The sequence below is a fragment of the Marmota monax genome, unplaced genomic scaffold (assembly GCF_021218885.2).
Source record: "Marmota monax isolate L192 unplaced genomic scaffold, Marmota_monax_Labrador192_F-V1.1 WCK01_AAM20220418_F8-fsc00092, whole genome shotgun sequence".
In the NCBI taxonomy this organism is placed as follows: Eukaryota; Metazoa; Chordata; class Mammalia; order Rodentia; family Sciuridae; genus Marmota; species Marmota monax.
In genome coordinates, this window is record NW_026692583.1 from 1239773 (window position 1) to 1266782 (window position 27010).

Below are 27010 nucleotides of genomic sequence, written 5' to 3' on the forward strand. Positions count from 1 at the left end.
GTTGTGATGCATTGATTCTAACAAGACACTTGGCTTCCATCTGCCATAAAGTGACTTCAGTAAGTGTACTAATGCCCATCTCTGCTGTCAACAGAGTCATAAGAACATGAACAACTTCCAAGCAAGTAAAGATCTGTAATATGCCTGGTGTACCTGAAGGAGATTTGCCCCCATGCAGTGTCCATCCTGAGCCACCGTACCTGGCAGCCCTACACAATGATCTCCCTCTTTCTACAGCTACAACAGCAGCAGACTCGGCTGATGAAGATCAACCACGACCTCCGACACCGGGTCACCGTGGTGGAGGCCCAGGGGAAGGCCTTGATCGAACAGAAGGTGGAGCTGGAGGCAGATCTGCAGACTAAGGAGCAGGAGATGGGCAGCCTAAGGGCAGAACTTGGGAAGCTTCGAGAAAGGCTACAGGGAGAGTTCAGCCAGAACGGGGAGGAGGAGCCAGAGGTAAGCAGAAGCTGGTGCGGAGGTGTACGGGAGGGTGAGTCTGAGCTGCTGGAGGCAGGCAGAGTTGCCTTGTTTTCTTCATTGTACTTAAGACAATGGGAGGAACAGAGAGAACCAGCTACTGGCCTGAAGACACACAGCAGAACAGAGGCAGAGCTGGGCCTAGAACTCCCAGCATTCCAGCCCAGGGTGTTCAGGTCAGTGGTGGTCACCAGGCACCTGCCTTGCTTGTTCATTCAAATAATTGGCATCCATGTGGCAGACACGAGGGAGGACACATAGGCCAAACACAGACCCTGTCCCTGTCCTCGTGGAGCCCACAGTTGAGCAGGGGAGACAGACATTGGCCAGGGTCATACACCATGTGACCCAGCAATGCCTTCCAGACACACCTGGAGAGCTGCAAATGAGCGTCCACATGGAGACCCGCTCACAGATGTTCATAGCAGTGTGATCCTTCAGTGGACTAATGGGCCTGTCCATTCAGGAGGACTCAGCCCTAGAGCCCGAAGCCAGGGCCTGTGATCCCAGTGACTGGGGAGGCTGAGACAGGAGGACCATGAGTTCAAAGCCAGCCTCAGAAACTTAGGCCCTAAGCAACTCAGTGAGACCCTGTCTCTAAATAAAATACAAAACAGGGCTGGGGACGTGGCTCAGTGGTTGGTTGAGTGCCCCTGAGCTCCATCCTTTACCAAAAAAAAGGCAGGCTAGGGTGGGTGGTGTGCAGGGTGGGAGAGACAGGGAGGCTGAGGGAGGTTGGCTGAATGAGGTCGGAGAGGCCTGTGGGGCCAGGCGGGGCCCCAGCAGCCACCTGGGCTGGGGAGAGGACTCCCAGTGGTGAGGGGTGTCTTAGCTGGGGTCCCTCACAGCACAGCTTGGGCGCAGGACTTGGCTGGATGTGATCCCGTTAGGGGAGTAAGACAGGAAGGAGGACAGGGAATTGGAGGGTGTGGCATGGAGGTCACACCCCAGGCCTGGGAGCTCTAGGAAGCACTTAGAGCACCTCTCAGAACTGGCTTTCAGCAGGTTGGTCCCCAGGTGGCTAAGGGTGGCCCGAGATCATGACCTCCCCCACATCCTGAGCAGGTCCTGGGGCAGAAATGGAGAGGCAGACCACATGTGCCTACGCTGCGCCCTGAGTGCGTGGAGGGGACTGTCAGGTAGGCCCAGGTGAGGTGGGCACTAGCATGTCCAGCACACAGTGAGCCCCAGGGTGTGCCAGGAGCACAGGACAGGACAGCTGACCGCGGGTGGTTCTGGGGGCTTCGTGAGGAGCCTCCTCAAGCTGGAGGCCAGAGCCCGTGCCAAGGTCTACCGCGGGAAGTGCGGGAGGTGGTTTGCTGCTTGAGAAGAGCAGAGTGAACCGGGGAGTGGAGCTGCCCTCCCCTCCTGCAGAGGTTTGTTGCTGCTCAGGGTTTGCAGTCACACCCAGGCACCTGGCCACAGTGGGCTGGGTCAGGGGGGTCGAGACCCAGGGCAGCCATTGAGTAGCCTGTGCCTGGGGCAGGTTCCTGATCTGTGGTCCCAGGGCCTTGTGCTCGCTAGGCCACCAAGCTCCACCCCACGTCCCAGCCCTTTTTGTTTAGAGACAGAGTCTTGCTAACTTGCCAGGCTGGCTTCAAGCTTGTGGTCCTCTTGCCCCAACCTCCTGAATAGCTGAGAGTGCAGGTGTGGCCACTACACACAGGCTTCAGGGAAGTCTGTAAAGAAACAGGTTAGGGCTCCTGCTTTTAGCTAAATGTGACATAAATCTAAATTAAATGGTGGCCGTGATCCGGGCGGGCAGAAGGTGAGAGCAGGACGAGCTCGAGCTGTGACAGCGATGAAGGGAAGGAAGCCAGCGCCGGGACAGGGCCACAGGCCACGCTCTGGGTGGCCCTGCCCACTGTGGGTCCCTCAGAGCTCAGGCCTGTCTCCTGGCCAGGCGGTCCTGGTCCAAACCGTGTCCCGAGGACACCACCCGGGCCACAGCCACGAGGCTCCTGGCCCCGCCCCAGATCTCTGGCGAGGAGGATAGGACAGGGACATTCTACACCTCCCAGTGCCTGCTGGTTTTGGCTTCCCTTTCTGGCAGCCGAGGGGTGGGGAGTGGGGGGCAGGGACAGCAGCAGGCTGTAGCATTCACTCCAGCTCCGACCCTTGTCCCTGGGAGCTCTGCTGTGTTGAAGTTGTCAGTCGTTGCAGGAGCCCAGGGCTCCGTGGCCTCACCGCCGGCTCTGTGTGGCCTCTCTAGGGTGGTCAGTGGCCAGCGTCCTCCATGGACAGATGAGCAGAGTGACCCGGATGGGATCCAGTAGGCTCACCCCAGCAGCGGGGAGGGAAGATGGTGGCGCAGGAAGTGGGGAGGCAGGGGAGGGCAGCGGCCTCAGGGCAGCACTGGGCCTAGGGCGCCTCCCCAGGGTTCTGGCCTCATGGGGTGGGTGGGTTTCCAGTGGAATGTGGGGCAGGCTGTAGCAGGCAGGGGGACTGCGTGAGCCGGCTGGAGAAAGCGGCATGTGACTGGGGTGGGGCCCATCCTGGAGCACATCTGGGGTGGGAGGTGGGCGCTGTGGGGGATCCCAGAGCCAGGACTCTTCTGGTTTTCCCCAATTCCCATGATCCCCTCGAAGCTGCCTCAATGCTACTCAGTGTGAGCTGCAGGCGACTCGCCCCACTGCGTGTTTTCACATCCTCCTTGCTGAGGTGTGACCGTGCGCCCGCCGCACAGTTCAGCCGTCTAAGGTATCCAGTTCAGCCGGCTGCGGCATGTCTGTAATCCCACTAGCCAAGAGGCTGAGGCAGGAGGATTGCAAGTTTGAGGTCAGCCTCAGTGACTTAGTGAGGCCCTCAGCAACTTTGAGACACTGTCTCAAAATAACAAAATAAAAACGGCTGGGGGTGTAGCTCAGTGGTAGAGCCCTCCTGGGTTCAGTCCTCAGAACTGCAAAATAGGAAGAATAATAAATAAGTAAAATTTAAGACTGGTGTGTGGCTTGTGGCAGAGCCGGTGCCTGGACTCAGGTGACAGTCCTGTGGGTGTTAATGGCTCACTGCACAGTGTGGACAATAGCTCTGGGCTGTTTCTGTCACCCAGAGAGGAGACCCCAGGAGCAGCAGGCCCTGCCCCTCTGCCTCCAACCCTGTGCTGGCATCTCCTGTGGGCGGAATCCAGCTTCCTCAGAGGTGTCCTTGAGAGCGGAGGTGGGCTCCTTGCAGAGGTCCCACAGGACAGCTCCACAGGAGACGCAAGTCCACCCTGCCCTCTCGGATTCGCCACCTACCAGTTTTGATTGCTAACTGTCCTCTCTAAAAACAGGGCCTGGTGGCTGGTGTGCGAAACAGGGTTTGAAGGGGTCTAGCCTGGAAGGCACAGGGGTCCAGAGTGTGACCAGAGCACCATCGTCCCCTCTGCTGGGCCAGGGACTGCTCTGAAGTACGTTCATGGGCACCTCCGCAGCCTGGCAGCGGGAACACTCCTGGGAGGCCAGGCCTCTGAACGGAGGCCCTAATCCAAGGTGCTGCCTCCTGGAGGCCCCTGGACAGGCCCCGCTGGCCAGCCGTCCCCTGGGCCTCCCTGTAAAGCAGCTGAAGCCTCTAGGTGTCTCTATCCCTCTAGCTGTACCCAGAGAGCCTCCAGGGACCCGTGAACAAGGCAGAGGCCTGGCTTATCCAAGATAAGCAGAGCCACCTCTGTGGTGCCTCGTGGGATAAGCCTAGAAGGGCGCGGGCTAGCCCGATTGCCATCGTGGGAAGAGCCTCTCAGGCTCTGGTCAGGACAGGGCTGCCCACGGTGCTGGGGTCACCACCTGGGCCTCTGGAAAAGCGGAGCCCCAGGCCTGCCTCCCCCGCGCTGGCCACCTCGGTGCCCAAGCCAGGGCCTGTGCACCTGGCTGGGGATCCCCTTGACATTCGGGGGGTCAGGGCCTCATCCCCTCAAAACTGCCTTCTGTGCTGCGGTGAGCTCAGACCCTCTGTGCCCCTGGCATGTGTAGCGGGGACCTGGTCATCAGTGCTAAGGGAAATGAAGGCCGGTGAGGAGCTGGTGGCTTGCACGAAGCCCTCCTGGGTGCTGGGGAGTGGACAGTCCCTCGAAAGGCTCTGTCCCTGCCCCATGGGCCTCCAGAGACAGGGCAGGCCCTATGTCTCCTGGGGAGGGAGGAGCTGGAGCCTTGGCGCAGTGTCCACGCTGCAAAGGAAAAAGGGAGGCTAAGGGTCAGCCGCTGCTCCTCACCAGTCCAGGGTGGCTCTGGGCAGCTGAGCCAGGGTGGCCGGGTCCTCGGATGCTTTTTCTAAAAGGAAGTCCCAAACCCCGACTTCAGCGTGCAATCTCCTGACCCTTCACCTTTGGTAACTGGCTCGATCGTCCTAGAATACAGCGAGAGCCCCACCAAGCAGTGGGGGTCTGGAGGCCCCCGGTTTGAGATCTCTGGTCCATGCCCTGATGCGCAGAGTCCATGACAAACTCCTCACATTTGTCAGGACCCCACGCACAGAGACCACCTCCAGCCTAGAATCTTCCCGGATCATTGCCAGTTGGAGTTTGGTGTCTCCGTTCCTCTTTTATTGTGTCACCTGGTCGGTTTCTGTGTGTCTGCCTGCACCTGTCCCCAGGACTGAGCTCAGTGACACCAAGACACAGAGTTAGTGCTCAGTCAGGGCTGGATGAATGCCAGACCAGGTTGACTCCGTGGGGAGCCCAGGCAGGGCAGGAGCCCGTGGGTGGCAGTCACTTGCTGAAGGTGTCCTTCAGGAGGGTGCTGTCTGAGTACGTGGCTGTGGTGGTGTGAGAGTAGCCCTGGAGGCTCCTGCCAACACAGCCCACCTGAACCTGTCGCACCAGCAGACCCTGGGGACCCTCTGGGGCGTGGACTCCTGGGAGTTTGCCCTGCTAGCTCTCAGGTGGGAAGAGGCCCATTTGCTGGGGTTTGGGGGCACATGTGTTGGGTTAGGGTTTCCTGTGCTGGAGGTGCCTCCCTGCTGCCCACCCACCCCATTCTGAGGCTGGTATGGTCAGAACCCCTCCCCCCAGCACCCGCCTGTGGCTCCTCTGTAATCTGAGCTGCCCCGTGGGTGGTGTCTCCTTTCAGGTGTCCTTTCCCAAAACAGCCGGGATGTGAAGCATTGCAGCTCAGCCTTCAGGAGTCCTTGGCCTCTCGGCCCTGTGCCACCGCCCTGGCTCGAGTCCCTTTTTCCTGGGCTGCTGTGGAGTTCCTTTTGGAGTGGGTGGGTGGGCTGACTGTGTGCATCCCCCTTTCCCTGTTCCAGGGTCTCCACTGATGTCCCGGCCTTTGTCCATTTCTTCTGAGGGACTGTGGAACACTGGAGGTGTAAGACTGTCAGATACTTCACCACCTGGACAGGATAGTCCACCTGTAGATTGGCTAGGTGACTTGGGAACAGCTCGCAATACCTCCCAAATGGAAAATGGCTGGGTGCAGTGACACACGCCTGTAATCCCAGCAACTGGGGAGGCTGAGGCAGGAGGATCACAAGTTTGAGGCCAGCCTCAGCAACTTAGTGAGACTCTGTCTCAAAATAAAAAGGACTGGGGATCCCTACTTACACCCACACAGGAATTAACAAGAGTTGGCCAGAATGTGGAAAGACTGGAACCTTGTGCTTTGCTGATAGGAATGTGAAGTCGGCAGCCACTGCAGAGGACAGGTTGGCATAGAAAACCCAGCTCAGTTAGACATAGGGTCACAGAAGATCCAGCAGTTCACACCTAGGTGTGTATCCAAAAGAGGGGAAATGGCAGTTCAGACAGGTACTTGGACATGAAGTATGTTAATATCACCATTCCCAGTAGCCATGAGGTGGAAACAGCCCAGCGCCCCTCAACTGGACAGAGTGTGGTCTATGCCCACAAAGGAGTATCACCCACAAACAGAGGGGAACTGAGCTGGTTTCCGCTCTGGACTGAACCCATACTCTTTGCATGAGCACTGTAGCCCTGAGCTCTGTCCCCAGCCTTTTTCATTTTGAGACAGTCTTGCTAAGTGGCCCTGGGCTGGCCTCAAACTTAGAATCCTCCTGCCTTGGCCTCCCGAGTAGCATCCAGAACAGGCACAGCCAGAGGCAGGAAGCCGGCTGGTGGCCACTGGGGCTTGAGTGATGGAGGAATGGCAGTGATTGTTTAATGAGTGTGGGGCTTCCTTTTGGGGCAAGGAGAATGTTCTGGGATTAGAGGTGAGAGTTGTAGGTGAAAGCTACTTAAGAATACTTTAAGGGGCTGGGGATGTGGCTCAAGCGGTAGCGTGCTCTCCTGGCATGCGTGCGGCCCGGGTTCGATCCTCAGCACCACATACAAAACAAAGATGTTGTGTCCACCGAAAACTAAAAAATAAGTATTAAAAATTCTCTCTCTCTCTCTCCCTCCCTCTCTCACTCTATCTTTAAAAAAAAAAAAAAGAATACTTTAAGAAAGATAACATGGAAGGCTGGGGACATAGCTCAGTTGGTATAGGCTTGCCTCGCATGCACAAGGCCCTGGGTTCAATCCTCAACACCACACACACAAAAAAAAGAGAGAGAGATAACGGGCTGGGTGCAGTGGCACATGCCTATAATCCCAGTGGCTCAGGAGGCTAAGGCAGGATTTGTGTTCCAAGCCAGCCTCAGCAACTTAGTGAGGCTCTAAGCAACTCAGTGAGACCCTGTCTCTAAATAAAGATAAAAAGGGCTGGGATGTGGCTCAGTGTTTAAGTGCCCCTGGACTCAATTCCCACGGGCACAAAAAAAGAAAGAAAAAAAGGTAAAATGGAGCTGGGGGTGTCTAGTGTGTGCAAGACCAAGTTTGGTCCCCAGCACTGCAAAAAAAAAGGGGGGGTGAATGGTAAAATTTATGTCGTGTATATTTTACTATGATTTGAAGGAAAAAGGCCCCTTGCTCTGGAAGAAGGTGGGAGGACAGGGTCTGACCCAGGATAGCGACTTAGCAAAACACTGGGATCCACGTGTGCCTTTGTGGAAGAGAAATGCCCACGTGTGCACCCCTGCTGGGGCAAACTGCCGAGGCCCTGTGGCAGAGGGAGAAATGAATGGAAGGAGGCGTAGGCCGCGATAACCACCAAGTTGGCCATATCAGCAAAGGTCTTAGTGGGGTGTGAGTGGAGAACCTGGAAGGGAAGCACTGGCAGATGCAGGAGGGTGGCAGTGTTGGAGGCGGGGGCTTCTCAAACATTCTTTATAACAGAACCCTGAGTGGGGAGGCGCAGGGATGCAAGTTGGCTACTGAGGGGGCACAATGAACAGGTGGCCTTCAGCTTCCATCTCCAGGGGAGACCATACAGAATGGGAGTAGAGGCCGCCCTCGGGGGCTTAAAATAGCGCCCTTGGCAAGCTGCTCCTACCCAGGAGGTGGGAACTTCAAGCTGCATCAGGATGCAGAGTGGGCGCTGGTGGCGGCTGCCAGGAATTCATGAGCCTCTCTCCTCCTCCAGACAGAGCCGGGCGGGGATGAGTGTGTCTCAGATACGGAGAAGATGGCCATGGATCTCAAGGACCCCAACCGCCCCCGGTTCACACTGCAGGAGCTGCGGGATGTGCTGCACGAAAGGAACGAGCTCAAGTCCAAGGTCTTCTTGTTGCAGGAGGAGCTGGCCTACTACAAGAGGTGAGTGTCCCTGAGAACTGCAGGGCTGACCTGGCCTGGACAGCCCCAGCGCCTCTTTTCTGGAGTTGCTGGAGTTCCGGTGCAGTTGCCTCTAGGGGACGGCATCCGTCTGTGTCTTCCAGGAACCCCTCTCTGGCCCAGGACCTTACGCACAAGCTCATCCTCTGTGCAGCTCGGCCCGAGCACTGGCTCATTCACAGCTTTTCTGCTGTTAGGAGGAACACGGCAGCGAGACCTGGGGTAGCACCCCAAAACCATGCACCTTACTTAATATTTTTGCAGCCAACATAAGAGCATTCATAAAAAAAAAAAAACACAAGCAGCCTCATAGCCGTACATTTCGGCTGTTGCCACCAAATGAGTTACCAAAAAAAAAAGAAAGAAAGACGTATTCTTGGCTTTTGTGCTGCACCTGGCTTGAGTCTCCGTCTGGGACCATCCCCCTCAGAGCTTCATATACACTGCTCTGCTTTTTTGTTACTCAAAATACACCAGGCTGTGGGCTGGGGATGGAGCTCGGTGGTAGAACACCTGCCTCGCATGTGCAAGCCCTGGATTGATTCCTCCAAGCACTAGAAAAAAGAAAAAAAATCCCACCTTACTTGTTCCTACCTCAGGATATTTGAATGTGCTGCTCTTGCTGTTAGGAAGGGATTCACTTGGCTTTCCCCATGGTTGACTTCTCATTATCCAGAGATCAGTCAAGTGTCACCTCCTCCTCACCCCCTGTCCAAGGGAGAGCCCTCCTGGGTGCAGTAACACATGCCTGGAGTCCCAGCAACCCTGGAAGCTGAGACAGGAAGATTGTAAGTTTGAAGCCAGCCTCAGCAACTTAGCGAGGGCCCGTCTCAACATAAAAAAAGAAAAGTGGTGGAGTGCCCTGGTTCAGTCCCTGGCATTGATAAAACCACGGAGCAGCCTGGTGCGCTCACGCCTTGCCCAATTCTTCTTGCTTCACGGCCCTTCCCCCCCATGTTCCTGTTCTTTAATGTGCTTGTTTCCCGTGGTAGACTATTAGCTACTTAACCAGGTGGACCAGAGGCCTGGTTGGTCTTGCCCCTGGCTGTGTTCCCAGTTCCCAGCATTTAGAATGGAGCTTAGCACACAGTAGGTGCATAACACATATCTGTTGGTGGGAAAGCCAGAAGGAAGAACAGATGGGCTGGGATTGTGGCTCAGTGGTAGAGCGCTTGCCTGGCACGTGGGAGGCACTGTGTTCAATCCTCAGCATCACATATAAATAAATAAAGTTATTTAAAAAATAAAATATAAGCTAATACTGGGAGATTTATGACTGCGCTGTGGGTTCAGAGATGGGTGGGATCATCTGGGTGAGACTGGAAGGCTTCGTGGAGGCGGCATTTGGACTGGGCCTGCCTTGCAGGTAGGGTAATTCCAGGTCTGGGACTTCCAAGGTGTGGACCGCTAGCCTCGGGTGGAAGAAACCCAGAGGCGTAGCACGGTTTTTGTAAGGACAGGGAACAGGGAGCAGTTCTGTTTGGCTAGAGTCCCGGGAAATTGAAAATTGGGAGGCAAGATCCTTTCCCGAAATTCCTTATTCTCACTCCCTGCCCCCCAAAATGTGTGCCCTCTCAAGACTGTCACACAGGAACTTCTGGAATATTCTACTTCTGCCAGAATTCTTGACTCATTGATCTCGTACCTCTCAACTCTTTCCAGTGAAGAAATGGAAGAGGAGAATCGGATACCCCCACCTCCACCCATCGCACACCCGAGAATGTCCCCCCAGCCGGAATCTGGCATCAGGAGACTGTAAGTGACACCCCTGGGCACGTGGGGCTCTCTGCACATTGCTGGCCATGAGGTCCATGGGTACCTGGACTCCCACCCTCAGGCACTGCTCTGGGGCCGGGCATGTCAATAACCACATCTTGCTGACATGTGCTTAACCCCTGGTCCGGCTCCCAATCTCGGGTTCCTCTCCCTGCCTGGACGCTGAGCTCCCTTGGGGGTCTCTGGGCAGAGAGGTCGGGCAGCATCAGGTCTTGGGGAGGCTTGGGCCTGAGGCTGAAGCTCAGGCACTTGCCTGAGTGTGTCAGATGGGGCGGGATGTGGCTCAGCCTTCAAGACCAGAGAATAGGCCGGGGGTGGGGGCTGGAGCATCTCAAGGGCTTGACCCTGGCTGTGAGGCGTCTGTGGGGCCTGGTGTACCCTGACCATGCATTTCAGCAATGTCTCATCCATTTAGCCCTGTCCCTCCACTAGGTATTCAGTGGTGCCAAATACATGCAGAGTCAGGCCCTGGTTGTTTGGGAGATACATAAAAAAGAGAGCAACCTGTCCCTGCCCTCAGCTAGACTTGAGGCCACTTAGATGGTTCTTGGCATCGCAGGGTCCATTTGAGATTCTGATGAAAGCTGACGGATCTTTCCCTTGGGAAAGACAGACGTGAAATGTTGTATGCCATTTCAGGAGGTTTGTGGACCCCTGAGGCCCTGGAGCTAGAGGTCTGTAGAATGGCCTATGCCGGCTGTCTTGTAGGGGCCTCAGAGACCTCGCTGTAGGCTGGGAGGTAGAGCACTATCCTGCCCATTTTGTGGCTAAGGAAACTGAGGCCCCTGCTTAGGGTTTTGTGGCTGATAAGAGGCAGAGCTGGGGTTTGAACCCCAACCTGGCCCTCTCCCCCTAGAGGGCCTTCCTGGGCCTGGGCCTTCCTGCTCTTCCTCCGGCAGGAGAGGCCTCAGCTCTGTCCCTGAGCCCCAGCAGTAGTTTTGAGAAGGCAGGTGGTTGGATGTGCAGAGAGGAAGCCCAGCATCGGCATGTGTCTCCTCCTTCACGCTCCAGTCACCTGGGGAGTTCTTGGCTGGTTCTTAGCTGGTGGGTTGACCTAATGCAGGGCGTGTGCGGGTTTGTGACAGCTGGACGTCTGCCTAGAACACAGTGCCCTGTTCAAGTTCCAGGCCCTGGTGGGCATGGGAGTGGGGGATGGCTTCCTGGGGTATCTGGGTTAACACCGGCTCCCTTCTTCCCAGCTACATGTAGCTTATTAGCTTGGCCCTAGATCCCTGCTGGATTAAGAGGTGGTGTGGTTCCTAGTTCTGGTTACAGATCAATATTTCCTAGGAATGAAGCATGGAACCAGAAAATCTTCCTCTGAATTCCCCAACTGTTCTGACCATTTGATAATTTGTGATCTTCCATATTTATAACTGAAATTCAAGTAACTGAAGAAAAAGAATTTGACTAAGTAACCACAATTTCCCGGCTTGCTCCAGCTTCAGGCTCAGCTGGATCCACGCCTTTGACTTAGCCTCCTCTCTCTGGGCTCCCCCAGAAGGCAAGGTAGCAGCCATCGGTTCAGATTCTCTTCCCAGAAGTTCCACAGAAATCACAGAACCAAGCCTCATTGGCTCTGGCTGGTCACATGATCATCCCTAAACCAATCACAGGGCAGCACATGGATTGCCAGGTCTGCACTCCCTTCTCCTCCCTGAAGCATAGAGTAGCTTTAACTCCATTCTGTTTGTGTAGACCAAGATTGGGAAGAACCGGGTCCCCAACAGGATCAGAGTGCTAGACAGAGGTACGACTGTCCGCTGTGGCTTCTCCTTGGGCACCGGGAGGCCTTCAGTCTTGGTTCTGTGTTCTTGGTGCCAGGAGAACTCTTGCTGCTGGCAGGGGTTCTTATAAGTCTTGGCTTAAGCTCTGGTGCCCGTGCCAGCCCCACTCGAGTGAGGACAGGCAGAGCCTATCCTATGTGCTTCAGTGGCCACAGCTTCTGGGTATCCCCTAGGGACTTTGCCAGACGGTTCAGGAGCCCCATCGATGCCTAGGCTGAGGGAGGGGAGACCGGGTTCTGCATCCTTCCGTCATTCATCCCAGGTCTTTAAGGATCAGACCTCTCCACCATCTCCAGGGCCTGTGCACTGCCTCTGGGGAGCCTCTGGCCCACAAGTCTCAGAATTCCTTCCAGCTGAAGGAATTCTGAGCACACCCCCACCCCTCCCAACAGGTAATGAAGAGTTGACTTTTGCCAACCTCAAACTAGATGAAATCTTGAGTTATCAGAATCACCCATGAACCCTCTTTCCATTAGCTCTTCTACCCGCGCCTGACCAGGCTGCCTGGCTGTCCTTCCCTTCCACGTGGCTTCATCCCTTGGAGCCCCTGTCCCTTTAGCTTATCCTCTGGTGCTGTGAGCTGCCTGGGGAGGCAGCTGGAATTGGGAGCTCAAGAGAAGACAGAGAGGAACAACCTCGCACCGTGGGGTGCAGGTGGCCAGTCCCATAGCAGCCCCTGCCTTCTGGGGGTCACTGGGGGAGCCAGCTGGCACAAAAGGCTTTTGACCAGCCCAGCCAAGACACTGGTAGCCTTTGTCCTCCTCAGGGGACCGAGAGCTGCGGCCTGTGAGCCCAGAGGTTGGGAGGAGCCTGGGGCAGGGAGGGATCTTCCCTGGCCCGGGGAACAGCAGTTCTTTTTTTTTTTTTTTTTTTTTTTTTTTTAAATATTTATTTATTTTTTTTTAGTTTCCGGCGGACACAACATCTTTGTTTGTATGTGGTGCTGAGGATCGAACCCGGGCCACACGCATGCCAGGCGAGCGCGCTACCGCTTGAGCCACATCCCCAGCCCATGGGAACAGCAGTTCTTAAGATGGTTCTTAGCCGATGGCCTTTACCTCCCCCTCTATACTCATCTGGGCCTGGCTACTCTGCTGTCCTTGCCTTGCTGTAGTCCTGCAGCTGTTGAGTGGACTTCACAGCTGGGTTCCAGCCCAGTCTAGTGCCCCTGGCCCAGTGTTCCCCACCTTTCACTCCCAGCTGTTGAGTAATGACCACCGGGAAGGCTATGAGACCTCACCAGCTAAGACCACTTGAACTAAAGTAGCCTCCACCCTGCCAGAGGCCCAGAGCCGGGACAGTTCTACCCATTTCTCAGATGAGGAAGGCAAGGCCCAGGGAAGGTGTGGAAGTCCATTAGATCATGTTACCACCGAGGCTTGGAGTCCGGCTGCTGAACCCCTGGCTTTTGTCTATGCAAACCCCTCCCACATCCAGCTGTGGGCTGCCTGCCCAGGTCCCTTATCTCAAATATGCCATGAGTCAGAGATGTCAGACTCGGACATTTCTGGGCTGAACATAATAGGGGAACCAGAAACTCTGCTGCCAGTCAACAGCATGCCTGAAGATGGTCCAAGAAGAGCTTGTGACTGAGCAGCCACTGGCTGGAGGGGACGTTGGCACTGGTCAGGAAGGTCACGGGGGAGCCCTGGTGACTTCAGACTCAGCCCCAGAGAGCGTGGCAGCAGCGCCCCCTTGGTGTGGTCCCAGCCTCTGGTTCCTGCCCCAGGCACAGAGCTGCTCTTCACTGGGGTAGGCCTCAGGCTGCCCTGGAGCAGGGTGCAGCAGCCACATGGGGACCCCGGGGAAGTGAGGGCTCAGAACTGGCCCTATGGAGCGGAAGGGCCGGCCTGGGAGCAGGTGGCCACACAGTCTTAAACAGGAGGGGAAGCAGTGCATTCTGTCCCTGTCCTCCCACCCGCCACCCCTCCTCGTTCCAGCCAGAAATAGCTGCTTCTCAGCCGCCCATTGTACCGCCTAAATGCCACCCTTAGAGCTGCATTTGGTTTGAGTCTTCCAGAATTATCTGGGGGGTGGGGGTGGAAAGCAGTTAAAACCAGCCACACTATGTCCAAGACACCTCCCTCTAGAGGTGGAGGCTTCTGCAGGGCAGTGCCTGGGATACTGCAGACAGGGGCTCCAGGTAGCGGTCCCAGCAGCCATACAGACAGGAACTCAGCCAGGACCCTTCAGGTGACCAGAGCCCCTTGACCAGGCCCCAAATGAGCCCAACATTTCCAGGTGGGCAGACTAACATCCATCTGGTGTCAGGGACACCTGCCATGTGTGTCCAGGGGGTGCCTGCTTGGGGCTCCCTGGCACAGAGGGGCGCAGAGTGGTATGTCCCAGAGCCACCTGTGTTGGGCAGCCTGGCTTCTCAGAATTGGGAGTGTTTCTTTAGGCAAAGGTGTCCTCTGTTTTTGGTGTCATTGTGAAAAATTATCCAGGTATTCTGCAACTGCCTGCTCCTCAGAGATGGCCTTCAAGCCCATCGAGACATAGAGGAGTCCCCAGACAGCATTGGACAGAACTCTTTTATGTCTTTTCTCAGCTACCTTAAAAAAAAAAAAAATCACCCTGGGCATGGTGGCACCCACCTGTGATCCCAATGACTCCTGAAGCTGAGGCAGGAGGATCCAAGCTTGAGGCCAGCCCCAGCAACTTAGGGAGACCGTGTCTCAAAAAATATGGAGACATAAATTTTTTGGTACCAGGGATTGAATCCAGGGCTGCTTAACCACTGAGCCACATCCCCAGCCCCTTTTGAATGTAGGGCCTCTCTGAACTGCAGTTGCTGAGGCTGGCTTCGAATTCACAATCTTCCTGCCTCAGCCTCCTGAGCCACTGGGATTAGAGGCACACACCACTGCACCCAACCTGTCTCAAAAATTTTACAAAGGGTCTGGGGAAGTATTTCAATGACAGAGCACACCTGGGCTCCTGGCTGCCCCAAAAAGGAAAAAAAAAAAAAAATCATAGCTTTTCACCATAAGCTCTGGAGGCCTGGAGTTGTCTTCATTTCTGTGCCCCAGCTGAGGGACAGATGAGCATTGGCTGTGGCAGTGGCCCACCCAGACGGGTGAGGTGAGGAGACCCCTTAGGGTGGCACAGATGCCTTGGCCCTCATCCTGCCGGCCAGCCTAGGAGCAGGGAGCCTGCAGCTCGCGGTGCTGGGGGAGGCTGGAAGCACCATCGGCTCCCCCCACGCCCAGGCCTGCTATCCCTCCCTGGAGGCTATCATATACCATGTTTTGTTGGGCTGCTGTAACAAAGTGCCACAGACGGGGTGGGGGGCTCAAATGATCGGCTCTCAGGTGTTCAGGCCAGAGCCCAAGATCAGGGTGTCAGCAGGCTGGCTCATGAGGACAGTCCAGGCTCCCTTCCCCTCTGTGGTCTGCTGGCCTCTGTGGCCGGCCATGGCATATACAGCCTGTGGTCACCCAGGGCTCGGCCTCCCTGACCACACGACAGCCCCTTGCTCAGGCTCACATCCAAGTCGCTGCCTTTGAGGAGAACATTTGGGTTGGGCCCGTCCTCCTGCAGTGCGGCCTCGCCCTACCTGGTGACATCCACCAGGGACCCCGTTTCTATATGAGGGTACATTCTGAGGTGCTGGGGAACAGACGTCCACACCTGGAGTGGGAAGGGGACACAGTTCACCCCTGACACAGAGGCGTGCAGCCCCGGGCCTGGCTGTCGCTCCCTGTTCATCTTCTCTGTGTCTGTCTGTACTTCTCTGACCAGGATCTTTACAGCCATCATGCCCATGGTGGCAGCTGGACTGATTCTAGATGACCCCACGCTGCAGCCTGTGCGACGCCTCGTTTCCCTTGTAGGCACTGTGTGTGTTTGGGGTTCCATTTGACCTGTGCCTTGGGGGTGTGCTGAGGCTACTGCTGGGGCCAGCCTGTGTCCTCAGGTCACTTGAGCTGCATGGCCGTCACCTGTGCGATGGCATCTGAAGTGGCCATCGAGCTACTGCTCTCTTGCCCCACCTGCACGCTGCCGCCCTGGAGTCTGGGCTCAATCACCCTTAATTCTTTTTATCTTTTTCTGTTTTTGTTCTTAAAAAAAAAAAAAAAACCAAAAAACACAAAACCACCTTGCCCACGATGCAGTAAAGAAGGTCCTTTGACTGACGGGTCAGTAAGCACCGCCCACTGCCATCTCCGAGTGCCACTAACCTGTGTTCTCCCTCCTCGTGGTGCCACGCTTCCTAAACCGCTTTGTTGTACCGAGCCACGGGCAGCCGCTGTTTGATCTTGTGACAGAAAGGAAAGCAGGGGGGCCGGGGCGGCTGCGGGGACCTTGCCATGCTGAGCGGCTTTCCTGCTTGCTTCCATCGGCAGAGGCCAACGACAGGGTCACGCTGAGTTTCCGACAGCTCATTGCCGCAGTCCCCCGTGGAGTGGGACCGCACACTCATGTGTCCTTGTGGAGAAGGGAGCCCCTGTTTGCTAGGGAGAACGTCCGGGGATACACTCGTGTTCCCCAGCTTTCTGATGAAAGAATACTTGATTCCTGGTAGAGGGGGCCCGGAGCGCCTGGTGAACACAGACGAGTAAAGGTATTTTCCCCTGGACGTGGTTCAAACAAAGCCCCACAGGTGACTGCACTAAATGAAGGGATGGGCGAACCTAGGTGGGAACTAAATGTAGCTTCTCTGAAGGTGTGAAGTCCCCATGGTTTGAGTCCTCTTCCTGCCCCCAGGAAACGTAAGACAGCTGTTATATTCTCTCTCACCGAGTTCAGAAAGGTGAGTAAGAACTTGCTGGCAACAGGAGGAATCCCGTTAGGGCTTGAAGCATTGATAGAGACCCAGGAGCTTAGAGCTTTGGGGATCCTCAAAAGGGGCCAGGTTCACCGGCCTGGGTCCTAGTCGCTGTTCATGCGATCTCGAAGCAGACCTAATAGGCCTCTCCGCGAGCTCTGTGCTCTCTTCTGCCTCTGTCTCTCAGGTTCACTGTGATCCATATGCAGGAGTCACAGCCAGAGCTGGGCAGAGTGGCACAGGCCTGTAATTCAGTGACCCAGGAAGCTGAGACAGGAGGACCACAAGTTCCAGGCCAACCTGGGCAACTTAGGGAGAAGGCAGACCCTGACTCAGGAAAAAAACCACAAAAACAAAAACTGGGATACAATTTGGTTTAAAGCACCCTTGGATCAATCCCCTGTACTGGGGGGCGGAAAAAGAAAGAAAGAAAGACAAACTTCTTGGGCCGAGGTTGTGATGCCTTGCATGCTCAGGCCCTGGGCTCCATCCCCAGCACTGCAAGGGGAAGACCCTGGGCCTGTGGTACCTATTGTGCTGTAGCTGGTTATAGCAACACATCCCCAGGGCCCATTTTTGAAAGTCCAAACTGATGTTTCCCGAATTTCTTTCACCTACTGTATTCACACTGTGTTTCTAACCAGAGAACTCTGTGCCAAGATGAACTTAACACATTTTATTGGTCTAATTTTTCTTGAATACCTACATGAGCCTCATCCTAAGCAGTAAAATCCATGAAATCTGGGCTTTCAATGTGTGATTTCCATAGTCTCCCGATGGACATCTCATAAACCCATAACTACTTCAATTAGGAGCACTTCGCGGTGTACATCAGAATCACCTTAAATTCCACACACTTCAGGGACTCCTTTTAGGGCAGAGCGCTTGCCTGGCATGAGCTGGGTTCCACTCCTGGCACTAAAGAACAGAACCAAGATGTGTTCCCATAGCTCTCAGTGTCCCCTGGTCCCCAGAAGGATCTCACACATTTCACATGTGCATGCCTTGCTCAAGCGGCCTCCAAGGTCCTGGGGCTGAATGCCATGCAGACGCCCCTGCTGCTTTCTAGAATCCTGACCTACCCTGTGACTTCTTCCTTACGTGGATTTGCCCCCGTGTTTGCTGTGTGTCCCTGGCATTGCCAACAAAAAAAGACCACGTGCGGCAAAGGGCCAGCTCTCATTTCTTTCTCATTTCCCTTCCAAAAGGTTTAGCTTCTTCTCCAGAGATAAGAAGCGCCTGGCCAACACGCAGAGGAGCATGCACATCCACGAGTCCTTCGGCCAGTGGGCCAACACCCAGCGGGACGACGGGTACACAGAGCAAGGACAGGAAGCCCTGCAGCACCTGTGACTGTCGCCCCTCCACGTGAGGGCCAGAGATGTCCGCAGGCCACACCGGCTACCGAACTGAAGGGAACCCACTGAACCCCAGGCAGGGGCCGCCGGCCTACACCCTAGTGCAGACGGGCCCTCAAAATGAACCCCTCAGACAAACTGTGTGCTTTGGGGGTGGACATTGAAAAACTGATGCCAAACCCTAAAGAAATGTCTATTTATATCCAGGGCTTTTGCCGTTTATAATAGATGACTTTGACCCCTTAGGATATATATTTAATATTCCTGTGGACTCAGACCAGACTTTGTGTTAACCTTAGTAACAAGCTTCTTTAAGCCAAATACATCACTTGCCACTGTAACTGGTGTTTGCTTTGCCTTATATGAAATTCTAGGTGTAGAGGATTTATCATCACTTTTGTGGGAGACAGTAAGAGGTGGCTCGTGTTATCATGAGACTGTCGTGGTGATAAAAGATTGCAGAGAGCATACTGACTGGACAGCCAGCCTCTGATGTCCCAGGGTGAGCTGCCCAGCTCAGACACAAAGCAACAGGACAATTTTGCAAGAGCCGCCAGTTGCTCCTTCTAAGTCAGGAGCATGGGGCCACATCCAAAGCCACGCACCTTGAGCCCGCTGTCCTAACCCACCAGTTGCTAAGGATGAGGTGCTAGAACATCTCCTCGTGTGCGGGTTTTTTTTTTTTTTCCCCTTCCTTTTAATGGCATCTTTTTTCTTCTGTGTTCACTGTGTTTAGCATCCTGCAAAGAAAGCAAATGTCTCCAGACTGGGAGCAGGGTGTGGTAGCCTAGGCGATGCAGGAAGACAGGTGGGGTAGCAGAGGAAAGCTGAGGGCGGGAAGGGGCAGGTGGCTTGGGACTGCACACCTGGCTCACAGCTGCAGTGGCCAGCTGCCCTGGCTGCCCCTGAGCAGATGGGCTGGCTCACATGGCTTTTCTCCACCTGTGGAACACCTGGTGTGCAGGACGAGGTGTTCAGGGATCCAGAAAGGCAGCACTTCCTAAGAGCATTCGAGGATATCTTGACAGGTGGGGCCACATTCTGTGCATTCAGTAGAGTCTCTGTGAGGTGGATCTGCAGGATCTAAAGAGCCTCTGCTGTGGAAATGATTTGGATGGGATAATGTAGTTGCTTTAGAGCAGTGGTTCTCAAACTGGCCTGCACCTTAGAACAGTTAAGTGTTTATTCTCAAAGAGTGTAGGAGCATGGCCAGGTGCAGTACTGTAATCCCAGCAGCTCAGGAGGCTGAGGCAGGAGGATCACAACAAGTTGGAGGCCAGCCCCAGCAACTTAGCAAGATCCTATCATCTCAAGATAAAACAAAAAAGGCTGGGGATATGACTCAGTGGTTAAGTACCCTTGGATTTAATCTCCAGGACCAAAAAAAAAAGGAGGGTTTGGGGATGTGGCTCAATGATAAAATACCCCTGAGTTAAATTTTGGTTAACACACATTTTTTTTTATTTGCATAACACATATACACACCTTGGGATGAATGTGTAACTCTAGTGTTAAATTATTTATGTTGGATGAAACCTCTTGAATTTCAAGAACCTAAACTCTCAGAGATACAGCCATAAGAAAAAATGCTAAATGTCACTTTTTTCAAAATTATGTGAGCAGTATGGTATTTATTTAAGTCCACAGAAATTAAGGCCAGTAGATCTAGCTCTCAAACCCACCAGAGGCCAAATAATCAGAAAAGGGAGATTCAGCCCATTAGAACAAGCCACAGTGCCTTCGCTGATCCTGACCCCTGTGTTCTTCACTTCATTCTGTGTAGCTTGTCCTTTCAGAGAGCCATGAGACTGCCATAGATCACAGCCCCACGATGCTGGGGTTTAATTTTAAATGCCAACCAGAAGAAAACATAGGGTCAGCAGTTTGTGCTAGAATTTACCTTTCAGAGTGCCCAGATGTTTGGACTGGTGTTAGCATTAAGTCCACGCATCCTTCGCCGCTGGTGCTCTCCCATCCCTTTGAGCGTCTTACGTGTGTTACTAGGAACTGGACCAGAGTTCACTCCCACTGAGCCACGTCTCCAGCCTGGTTTGTCTTTTGTTTGAGACAGGATCTTGCTAAATTTGCAGTCCTGTCACAGGCTCCGAGTCATTGGGAGCCACCATGCCCAGCTCTATCCTACTTTTAATTCAATTCAACCATACTTGGGCTATGGATAAGAAAACAGAAAAGGACCAGGAGTGGTGGCGAACGCCTGTGATCCCAGCTACCAGCAAGGCTGAAGGAAGCAGGAGGATCGCAAGTTGGAGGCCAGGCTCAACAACTTAGTGAGGCCCTGTCTCAAAATACACTGGGATGTGACTTAAAAAGGACTGGGATATGGCTTAGTGGTAAATGCCCCTGGGACTCAATCCACAGTACTGAGGAAAAAATTAAAAAGATATAATTTATTCTGATCAGATCAGGGTCCCAGAGTCTCAGATCAGTGTGAAGGACTGTGAGCCATGCCCTCCTTTTGCCCCACACTCAAGATCATTTCAGAGGGACTGGGGCTGCAGCTCAATTGTGGAGCTTTTTTTTTTTAAGAGAGAGAGAGAATTTTCTAATATTCATTTTTCAGCTCTCGGTGGACACCACATCTTTATTTTATTTGTATGTGGTGCTGAGGATCGAACCCGGGCCACACGCATGCCAGGCGAGCGCACTACTGCTTGAGCCACATCCCCAGCCCAGTGGTAGAGCTTTTGCCTAGCATGTGTAAGGCACTGGGTTCAATCTGGCACCACATAAAATAAATAAATAAAATGAAAGTATTGTGTCCATCTACTACTAAAACAATTTTAAAAATTAAAAAATAAATAAATAAACAAAAGTACTGTGCCCATCTACAACCAAAAATTAAAAACAAACAAACAAACAAACTCAGGGCTGGGGCTGGGGCTGAGCCATAGAGTGCTCGCCTAGCACATGCAGGGTGCTGGGTTCAATCCTCAGCACCATATAAGAATAGAGATATTGTGTCCAATTACAACTACAAAATAACATTTTGAAAAAGAAATTTCAAAGAGAAAATCAAGACAAATTCTCTACAGGCAAATGAAAGCAGAAAGGTGGTTGCTCACAAGAGCCTGCTGTACAAATGTGACCAGCAGCAGAACTGCTTCTCCATCCTGTTAAATAACAGTGATTGGTGGGGATATGGCTCAGGGTAAAGCGTTTGCCCAGCAGGTACCAGGCCTTGGGTCCCATTCTCAGCACTGCCAAAGACAAGACAAAACTCTGTCTTTAGAAAGAGGTGGTGAAGGGCTGGGGCTGGGGCTCAGTGGTCGAGAACTTGCCTAGCAAGTGTGTGAGGCACTGGGTTCCTCACCACATACAAATAAATGAATAAAATATAGGTCCATCAACAACAAAAATATATATTAAAAAAAAAAAAAAAGGCAGACGAAAGAGGTGGTGAAGGTGACAGGTTCAGAACACCACCTTGAACCTCGGCTCCGGCCTGGAAATACCTGGGCTCCAAACCCCATCATCAGTAAGCTTTATTCGTGCTTTATTGAGTACAGCCTGCCCCTGTCCTGTGCCCTGTCCCCCGCCGGGCCTCTACTTGCTTCGGTCCCTCTTCTCCCTCCCCCTGGGCCTGTCCTCCCTAGGGTCCCGCTCCCAGTCGTTCTCAGGCCACGCCCTGGATGGCTCTCTCTCGGGCCACCTCTTCTCCCGGCCCCTGTCGTGGTCCCGCTCCCTGGCCCTGGACTCCCAGTGTCGCTCCCGGGACCGGGACCGCTCCCTCCGGTCCCGCTTGCCCTCTCGGTAGAGGTCGCCCTTGACCACCGGCAGGTTGATGGGCTTCCGGAAGGGCCGGTCACGCCCCCCGAAGCGCAGCTGCCCCGACTCCTTCTTGCCGCCCAGGCCGCCGCCCAGCCGCCGCGGCACCCAGCCCCGCAGCGTGCGCTCCAGCTCGTAGTCCACGAAGAGCTCGCGCTGGTCCACCAGCAGCCCGTCGGCGTCGCGGTAGGCCTTGAGCAGGGCGCGCTCCTCCCGGAACTCGATGAAGGCGTAGCCCTTGGAGAAGCCGGTCACCAGGTCCCTCACCAGCCGCAGCCGCCGGATGTCGCCGTAGCGCGAGAACACCTCCCTCAGCTTGTCCTCCTTGGTCTGCAGGTTCAGCCGGGCCACAAACAGGGTGAGCAGCGGGTCCCCCGTGACGCCCTTGTTGGGGACGTACCGGGCCAGCATGGCCCTCCACACGGCGCGGTCGTGCGGGTCCTCGTCCGTGCCGTCGATGCTGCCCGCCTTGAGCGGGTCATACTCCTTGGCGATGGGCATCCAGTCATTCATGATCTGGGGGAGACAGGCAGTGAGAGCCACGCAGCCCGGGCAGCGAGAGCCGCCAGTCCCCGACCCAGTCAGAGCCCAGGGCGTGAGCCTGGTTCCCCCACAGCAGGGCACTGACGCTGCTCCGTGGTGTGGCCCGCGGTCCCAGACTCTCCACTGCCAGGGACTGGGTGAGAGGGCAGGCAAGACGGCCCACGACTGAAATCCCAGCGCCCAGGAGACTGAGGCAGGAGGATCCAGCTCAAGGCCACCCTGGGAAACTCAGTGGTAAAGTAACCCTGGGACTTGCATTTATTTATTTATTTTTTGTTTATTAAAATAAATCAATTTACAGGAGGCTGAGAGGGCAGCTCAGGAGTAGCCCAGATGGCAGGCTCCTCTGCTCCCCAGGAACCTGGGATCTCCTCTTGACTCTATTATCCCAGGAGCCCGGGAACTGACTACAGGGAACTTTTACTGGTGGGCACACCGCAGTTGTCACTCACTCTGATGGGTGACAACTGACTCTCGGGATGCCTGATAGAATCGTAAGGTCTTGTCAGCACTCAGACCCGGCTGACACTCACATAAACCCCTCCTCCAAAACCAGGACTCTGTGGCCTGTCCATGGTCATTCTGTTTCCTGATGGCATCTTCCCATAATATTAAAATGATGTCTATAAAGTTTCTCCTCTTAATCAAGTTTTCCTCAAGAATCTTTTTGCTTTGCTTGTTCAGTTGATGGGGTGAGTAGGGGCAGTGACCAGTTGCTAACGGGGTGCACTGTGGAACTGCTCCCCCAGTAAAAAGCTGAACACCCACAGAATAAACTCAAAGCCAAGGGCACTGCACTTGAGGCCTCTGGCCTCACTCACACTCTCACCAAACCCCATTACAAAGCCTCTTCACACCATGAAGGCTTGCTCCTGGATGCACCCCAGTCCTCAGCTCCTCTCTGCCCTGCAAGGAATATTTCCTTCCTTTCTGCCTCCCACACATCCACTTTTAGAAATCCCACCGATCCTTCCAAGTCCAGCTTCAAACTCCCCCCACAGAGCAAATGTGCCTCCCCCGGCTCCCGGGACCCCTCCTGGACTGACTGTTCTGCCCCACGCACAGTGAACACCCTTGAGTTTATTATCTCCAGGTCCTAGGACACTTCCTGTTGAACACTGGGGAACTGAACTAACTGCCTTCCAAGTTCAACAAAAGGGCCTGTCACTGAGAATGGAGAGGGAGCACACTGTGCCACACACCACCAGGTGGTGGAAGGAGGAGGGTCCCGCCTGTCATCATCAACAAGCAAGTGGAAGACAAGCAAGTGGAAGCCAGGCACCGTGGCCACCACTGGGGAGGGTGGGGCAGAAAAGGATCGAAAGTTCAAGACCACCCTCAACAATTCATGGAGGCCCTATGTCAAAATACAAGGAACTGGGGATGTAAGCTCAGTGGTTAAGTGCCACTGGGTTCCCAGCACTGAAAAAAATTTAAAAAGTCAAACAACTTTGGAGAAGATGCTTCTCTGGTATCTTAAGCAGTAAAGGATGATAGACCATGAGGGCATCAGAAGGCACAGAGGACAGGAGTGAGACATTTGCAGTCCTGTTCTGGCTCTGGCTCACTGTCTTTTCTCTCATGGATAGAATTTCTCCACGTGAAAACAGAAGAGATGGAGCTATGGTATTTTGGTCCCAATCCTCTGGTATTTGGTCTACAGAGACCCCTTATCTACTGGGCCTGATATTCCTGGAGTTTAGTCTTATTCCCCATTCCATCACAGGGTTGCAGGAAAAAACTATGATGATTACAGATTAGTCCAACACTTAACAGGTGCCAAGCACTGTGCTAAACCCTCCTCTAGCTCTCAGCAACAGCATGTAGGTAGGCACCGCTATCACCATCCTGTCAGATGAGAAGAGCTGGACACAACCAGGCACCCTGGCACACACCTGTGATCCCAGCGGCTGGGGAGGCTGAGGCAGGAGGATCACAAATTCAAAGCCAGCCTCAGCAACTTAGTGAGGCCCTGAACAACTTAGTGAGCCGTGTCTCTAAATAAAATATAAAATAGGAGTGGGGACATGACTCAGTGGTTAAGCAGTGCCCCTGGGTTCAATCCCTAGTACTTAAAAAAAAAAAAAGAATAAAAACTCTTACCCCAAGTCATAAAGCTAAGTGGTGGCCCAGTGAGGGGGTCTGAACCAGGAGCTTTGAACGAGGAGCTGTGTTGAACTCCAGAGCTTGAGCGCTTGACCATTTGCTCAGGGGGCTTTCATGAAAGATAAGGCTTTGGAGATTAGAATGAAGAAAATCCATCAGGATTCTGGGTGTTGGAGACTGAGATCCATGATCCGCCTCCAACCCCAGGAGGAAAAGAACCCCTCCTCATGCAATATAAAAAAACCATGTCCATGGGCTGGGATTCTTATAGCTCAGTTGATAAAGTGCTTGCCTTGCATGCACAAGGCCCTGGGTTCAATCCCCAACATTACACACACACAAAAAAGTCACAAGGATCCACCAACTAAACTTACATTATTGGGGTTGGGGATGTGGCTCGGTGGTATAGCGCTAGTCTAGCACGTGTGAGGCCCTGGGTTTGATCCTCACCTCAGCACCATATAAAAATAAATAAAATAAAGGTACTGTGGCCAACTATTTCTAAAAAAAATTTTTTTTAAAACTTACATTATCATACATAATGTCGACAGCTCCTGTTCCAAGCTTTAAAATTACTTAAAATTAAAATATAAAGAATGATAAAGAATTAAGCACAAAATTTGTTCTGTCTCATCTGCATGTTTTTATCAATACAACAGCAGCCTGCACTGTTCATAATATAATACGATATTTCTAATTGTATCTGCAGCATCGCAGCATTATATTGAGATCTCCTGCAACAATCTCCTTGGATTTTTACATTCTGGTCAGGGGAGAGATTTGAGAGAGGATTGATGGGGTGGAAGTGGATGGGGCAATTAACCGTCAAAGGCAAAAATATGGGAAAACGACAAAGGGCACTAGGTTGGAAATCAGACTCTCAAGGCTGAAGACCCAGTTCTACCATGTAGTGCCAAAACTTAAAATTTAATTAAAATTTTGAGAATCTGAATTATTATCTATAAACGCGTCTACACGCCACGTCACTGGGTTTTTGCGGACTGGATGGTATCAAAGAAAGTGCTTGTTTATAAGTTATCATAACACAAATAAAAGTTTTGTTCTATACAAGTCTCTCGTTCCAGGGTCTTGGGATGAGCCAAAGCCCCGCTCCCGCCGACAGCTCCGGGCATGCGCAATGGCGCTGGGGAAGCACGGGCGGAAGTCGGAGCGGGACGGCCTGCGCCACACTGCCAGCGCCCCCATTCCCTCAGCCACCACCTCAGCCTGGCTGGGTCCTCCGACCCCTCACCTCCTGGGGGGGCGCAAGGAGGAAAGGGCCACCTTTCCGTTCCAGTTCTCGCCCCTCTGGCCCGCAACGCAGCTTCTGAACTGTCCCCCTTTGCCAGGTTTCAACGTGGCGCCGCGCACCTCGGCGGCCACAGCATCCCCACAGAGTCCCTCTTCTTTCCCTCGGGCGCAGGCCCGTCCCTTCAGATGCTCCCACTCACCTCGGCACAGCTCCGGCTCGCGGAGACCTTCCCAGACACCGAGATAGATAGGCCCCGACTCCGGGCAAGGGGAGCTTCCTGATGCCGGCCTCGACCAGACGTCTACGTTGCCAACCGCAGATTCGTCAGATGCTGTTTTCCTTTTGCCGTTTTAAGACGTCCCGTCACCTGCATTGGACCTCAGGGGCGGGTATCTTCCGAAGAGATTGCGCTTTCATTTGTTTCTTTTTTCTTTTCTTTTCTACACGAAAACAAAAAATGCTAAATTGACCAGTTGCTATAGCACCGAATGTGCAGTTAGTTTTTTCTGGGAACCGCTTAGGCTCACATGTGGTTATGATGATTTTTAATGAGCCCCGTTGGCATGAAATTTTATACACGGTCCCAGAGGTTTCATAATCCCTGTGTTGCCGAAAGCTCGGTCCTTGTCCCCATGCCAATCCAATAAGGAGGATACGGTTTTGAGAAACAGGAAAAAGAAGGTTTATTGCTTTGCTAGCAAAGAAGAAACCCCAGGATTCCTGTCCCAAAGGCTGGGATTCTCCCATCAGCAAAAACAGGGGTCTTTTAAAGAGGTGACTCAGAGAAAATGAGATTAGGGAGGAGAAGGTTAAGGAAAAGAAGATCAGGGAGGAGGTCAGGGAGAAGATTGTTGGGAAAAAGAAAAAACATGTAAGTTTCAAAGCATCTAGTGAATAAACCCCTGTTACACTTGGACTTAATAAGTTCACTTTCCATACAAGTAGAACAGTATTTTTTTTTCTTTTTCCTTAAACCAGGAAGGGCTCTACCACTGAGTTGCATCCCCAAATCTTTCTATTTTTATTTTTATCAATTATTTACTTACTTATTTTTGGTACTGGGGACAGACCCCAGGAACTCTTTACCATTAAGATACCGCCCTAGCCTTTTTAATTTTTTATTTTGAGTCAGGGTCTGGCTGAGTTGCTAAGGCTAGTCTCCAACTTGTGATTCTCCTGCCTCAACCTTCCCACGTGTTTTGAGATTACAAGCATGCCACAGTGCCAGGCTCCCTGATGATTTTTGTAAGAGCACAGGAAACCCCTGCAGTAAGAAGCCCAGTTTAATAAATATGTACAATTATGTGTCAAGTTAAAAATTTAAAAATTGGGGGGCTGGGGATGTGGCTCAAGCGGTAGCCCGCTCGCCTGACACGCGTGCGGTCTGGTTCCATCTTCAGCACCACATACAAACAAAGATGTAGTGTCCGCCGAAAACTAAAAAATAAATTAAAAATAAATTCTCTCAAAAAAAAATTTAAAAATTGCATTTAAAAAGGAAGGAGGAGCCAAATTTAAAACCCAGGGTGAGAGGGAGTAGATATAATTATATTTTTAATA

General features: G+C 53.3%; 2 protein-coding genes across 5 annotated transcripts in view; one reads left to right on the forward strand and one right to left on the reverse strand.

Moving 5' to 3' along the window:
* The window catches only part of Rilpl1 (Rab interacting lysosomal protein like 1), a 33651-nt gene extending 15547 nt beyond the window's left edge, over positions 1-18104 (forward strand). Inside the window, exons 4-8 of one of the 4 annotated variants that reach the window (XM_058579791.1) lie at positions 238-459; positions 7881-8053; positions 9734-9826; positions 15753-15776; positions 17614-18104. In XM_058579791.1, the coding sequence (XP_058435774.1) occupies positions 238-459; positions 7881-8053; positions 9734-9826; positions 15753-15776; positions 17614-17758 (657 nt within the window). In that variant the 3' untranslated portion in view covers positions 17759-18104. Of the gene's footprint in view, positions 1-237; positions 460-7880; positions 8054-9733; positions 9827-11545; positions 11598-15378; positions 15467-15752; positions 15777-17613 lie in introns of all 4 variants that reach the window. The other 3 variants (XM_046446244.2, XM_046446245.2, XM_046446243.2) reach the window with 3 other exon arrangements.
* A 2209-nt stretch (positions 18105-20313) lies between these two features.
* Snrnp35 (small nuclear ribonucleoprotein U11/U12 subunit 35) lies at positions 20314-26048 on the reverse strand. The gene is made up of 2 exons (XM_046446295.2): positions 25650-26048; positions 20314-22065 (listed from the first exon to the last, which is right to left on the reverse strand). Exon 2 carries the CDS (start codon positions 22060-22062, stop codon positions 21328-21330), a length of 735 nt encoding a protein of 244 aa, XP_046302251.1. The 5' UTR covers positions 22063-22065; positions 25650-26048; the 3' UTR covers positions 20314-21327.
* Positions 26049-27010: the final 962 nt, after the last annotated feature.

Coding starts and splice junctions, on each gene's coding strand:
- Snrnp35 (XM_046446295.2), bottom strand. CDS start 22,062: ATGAATGACTGGATGCCCATCGCCAAGGAGTATGACCCGCTCAAGGCG.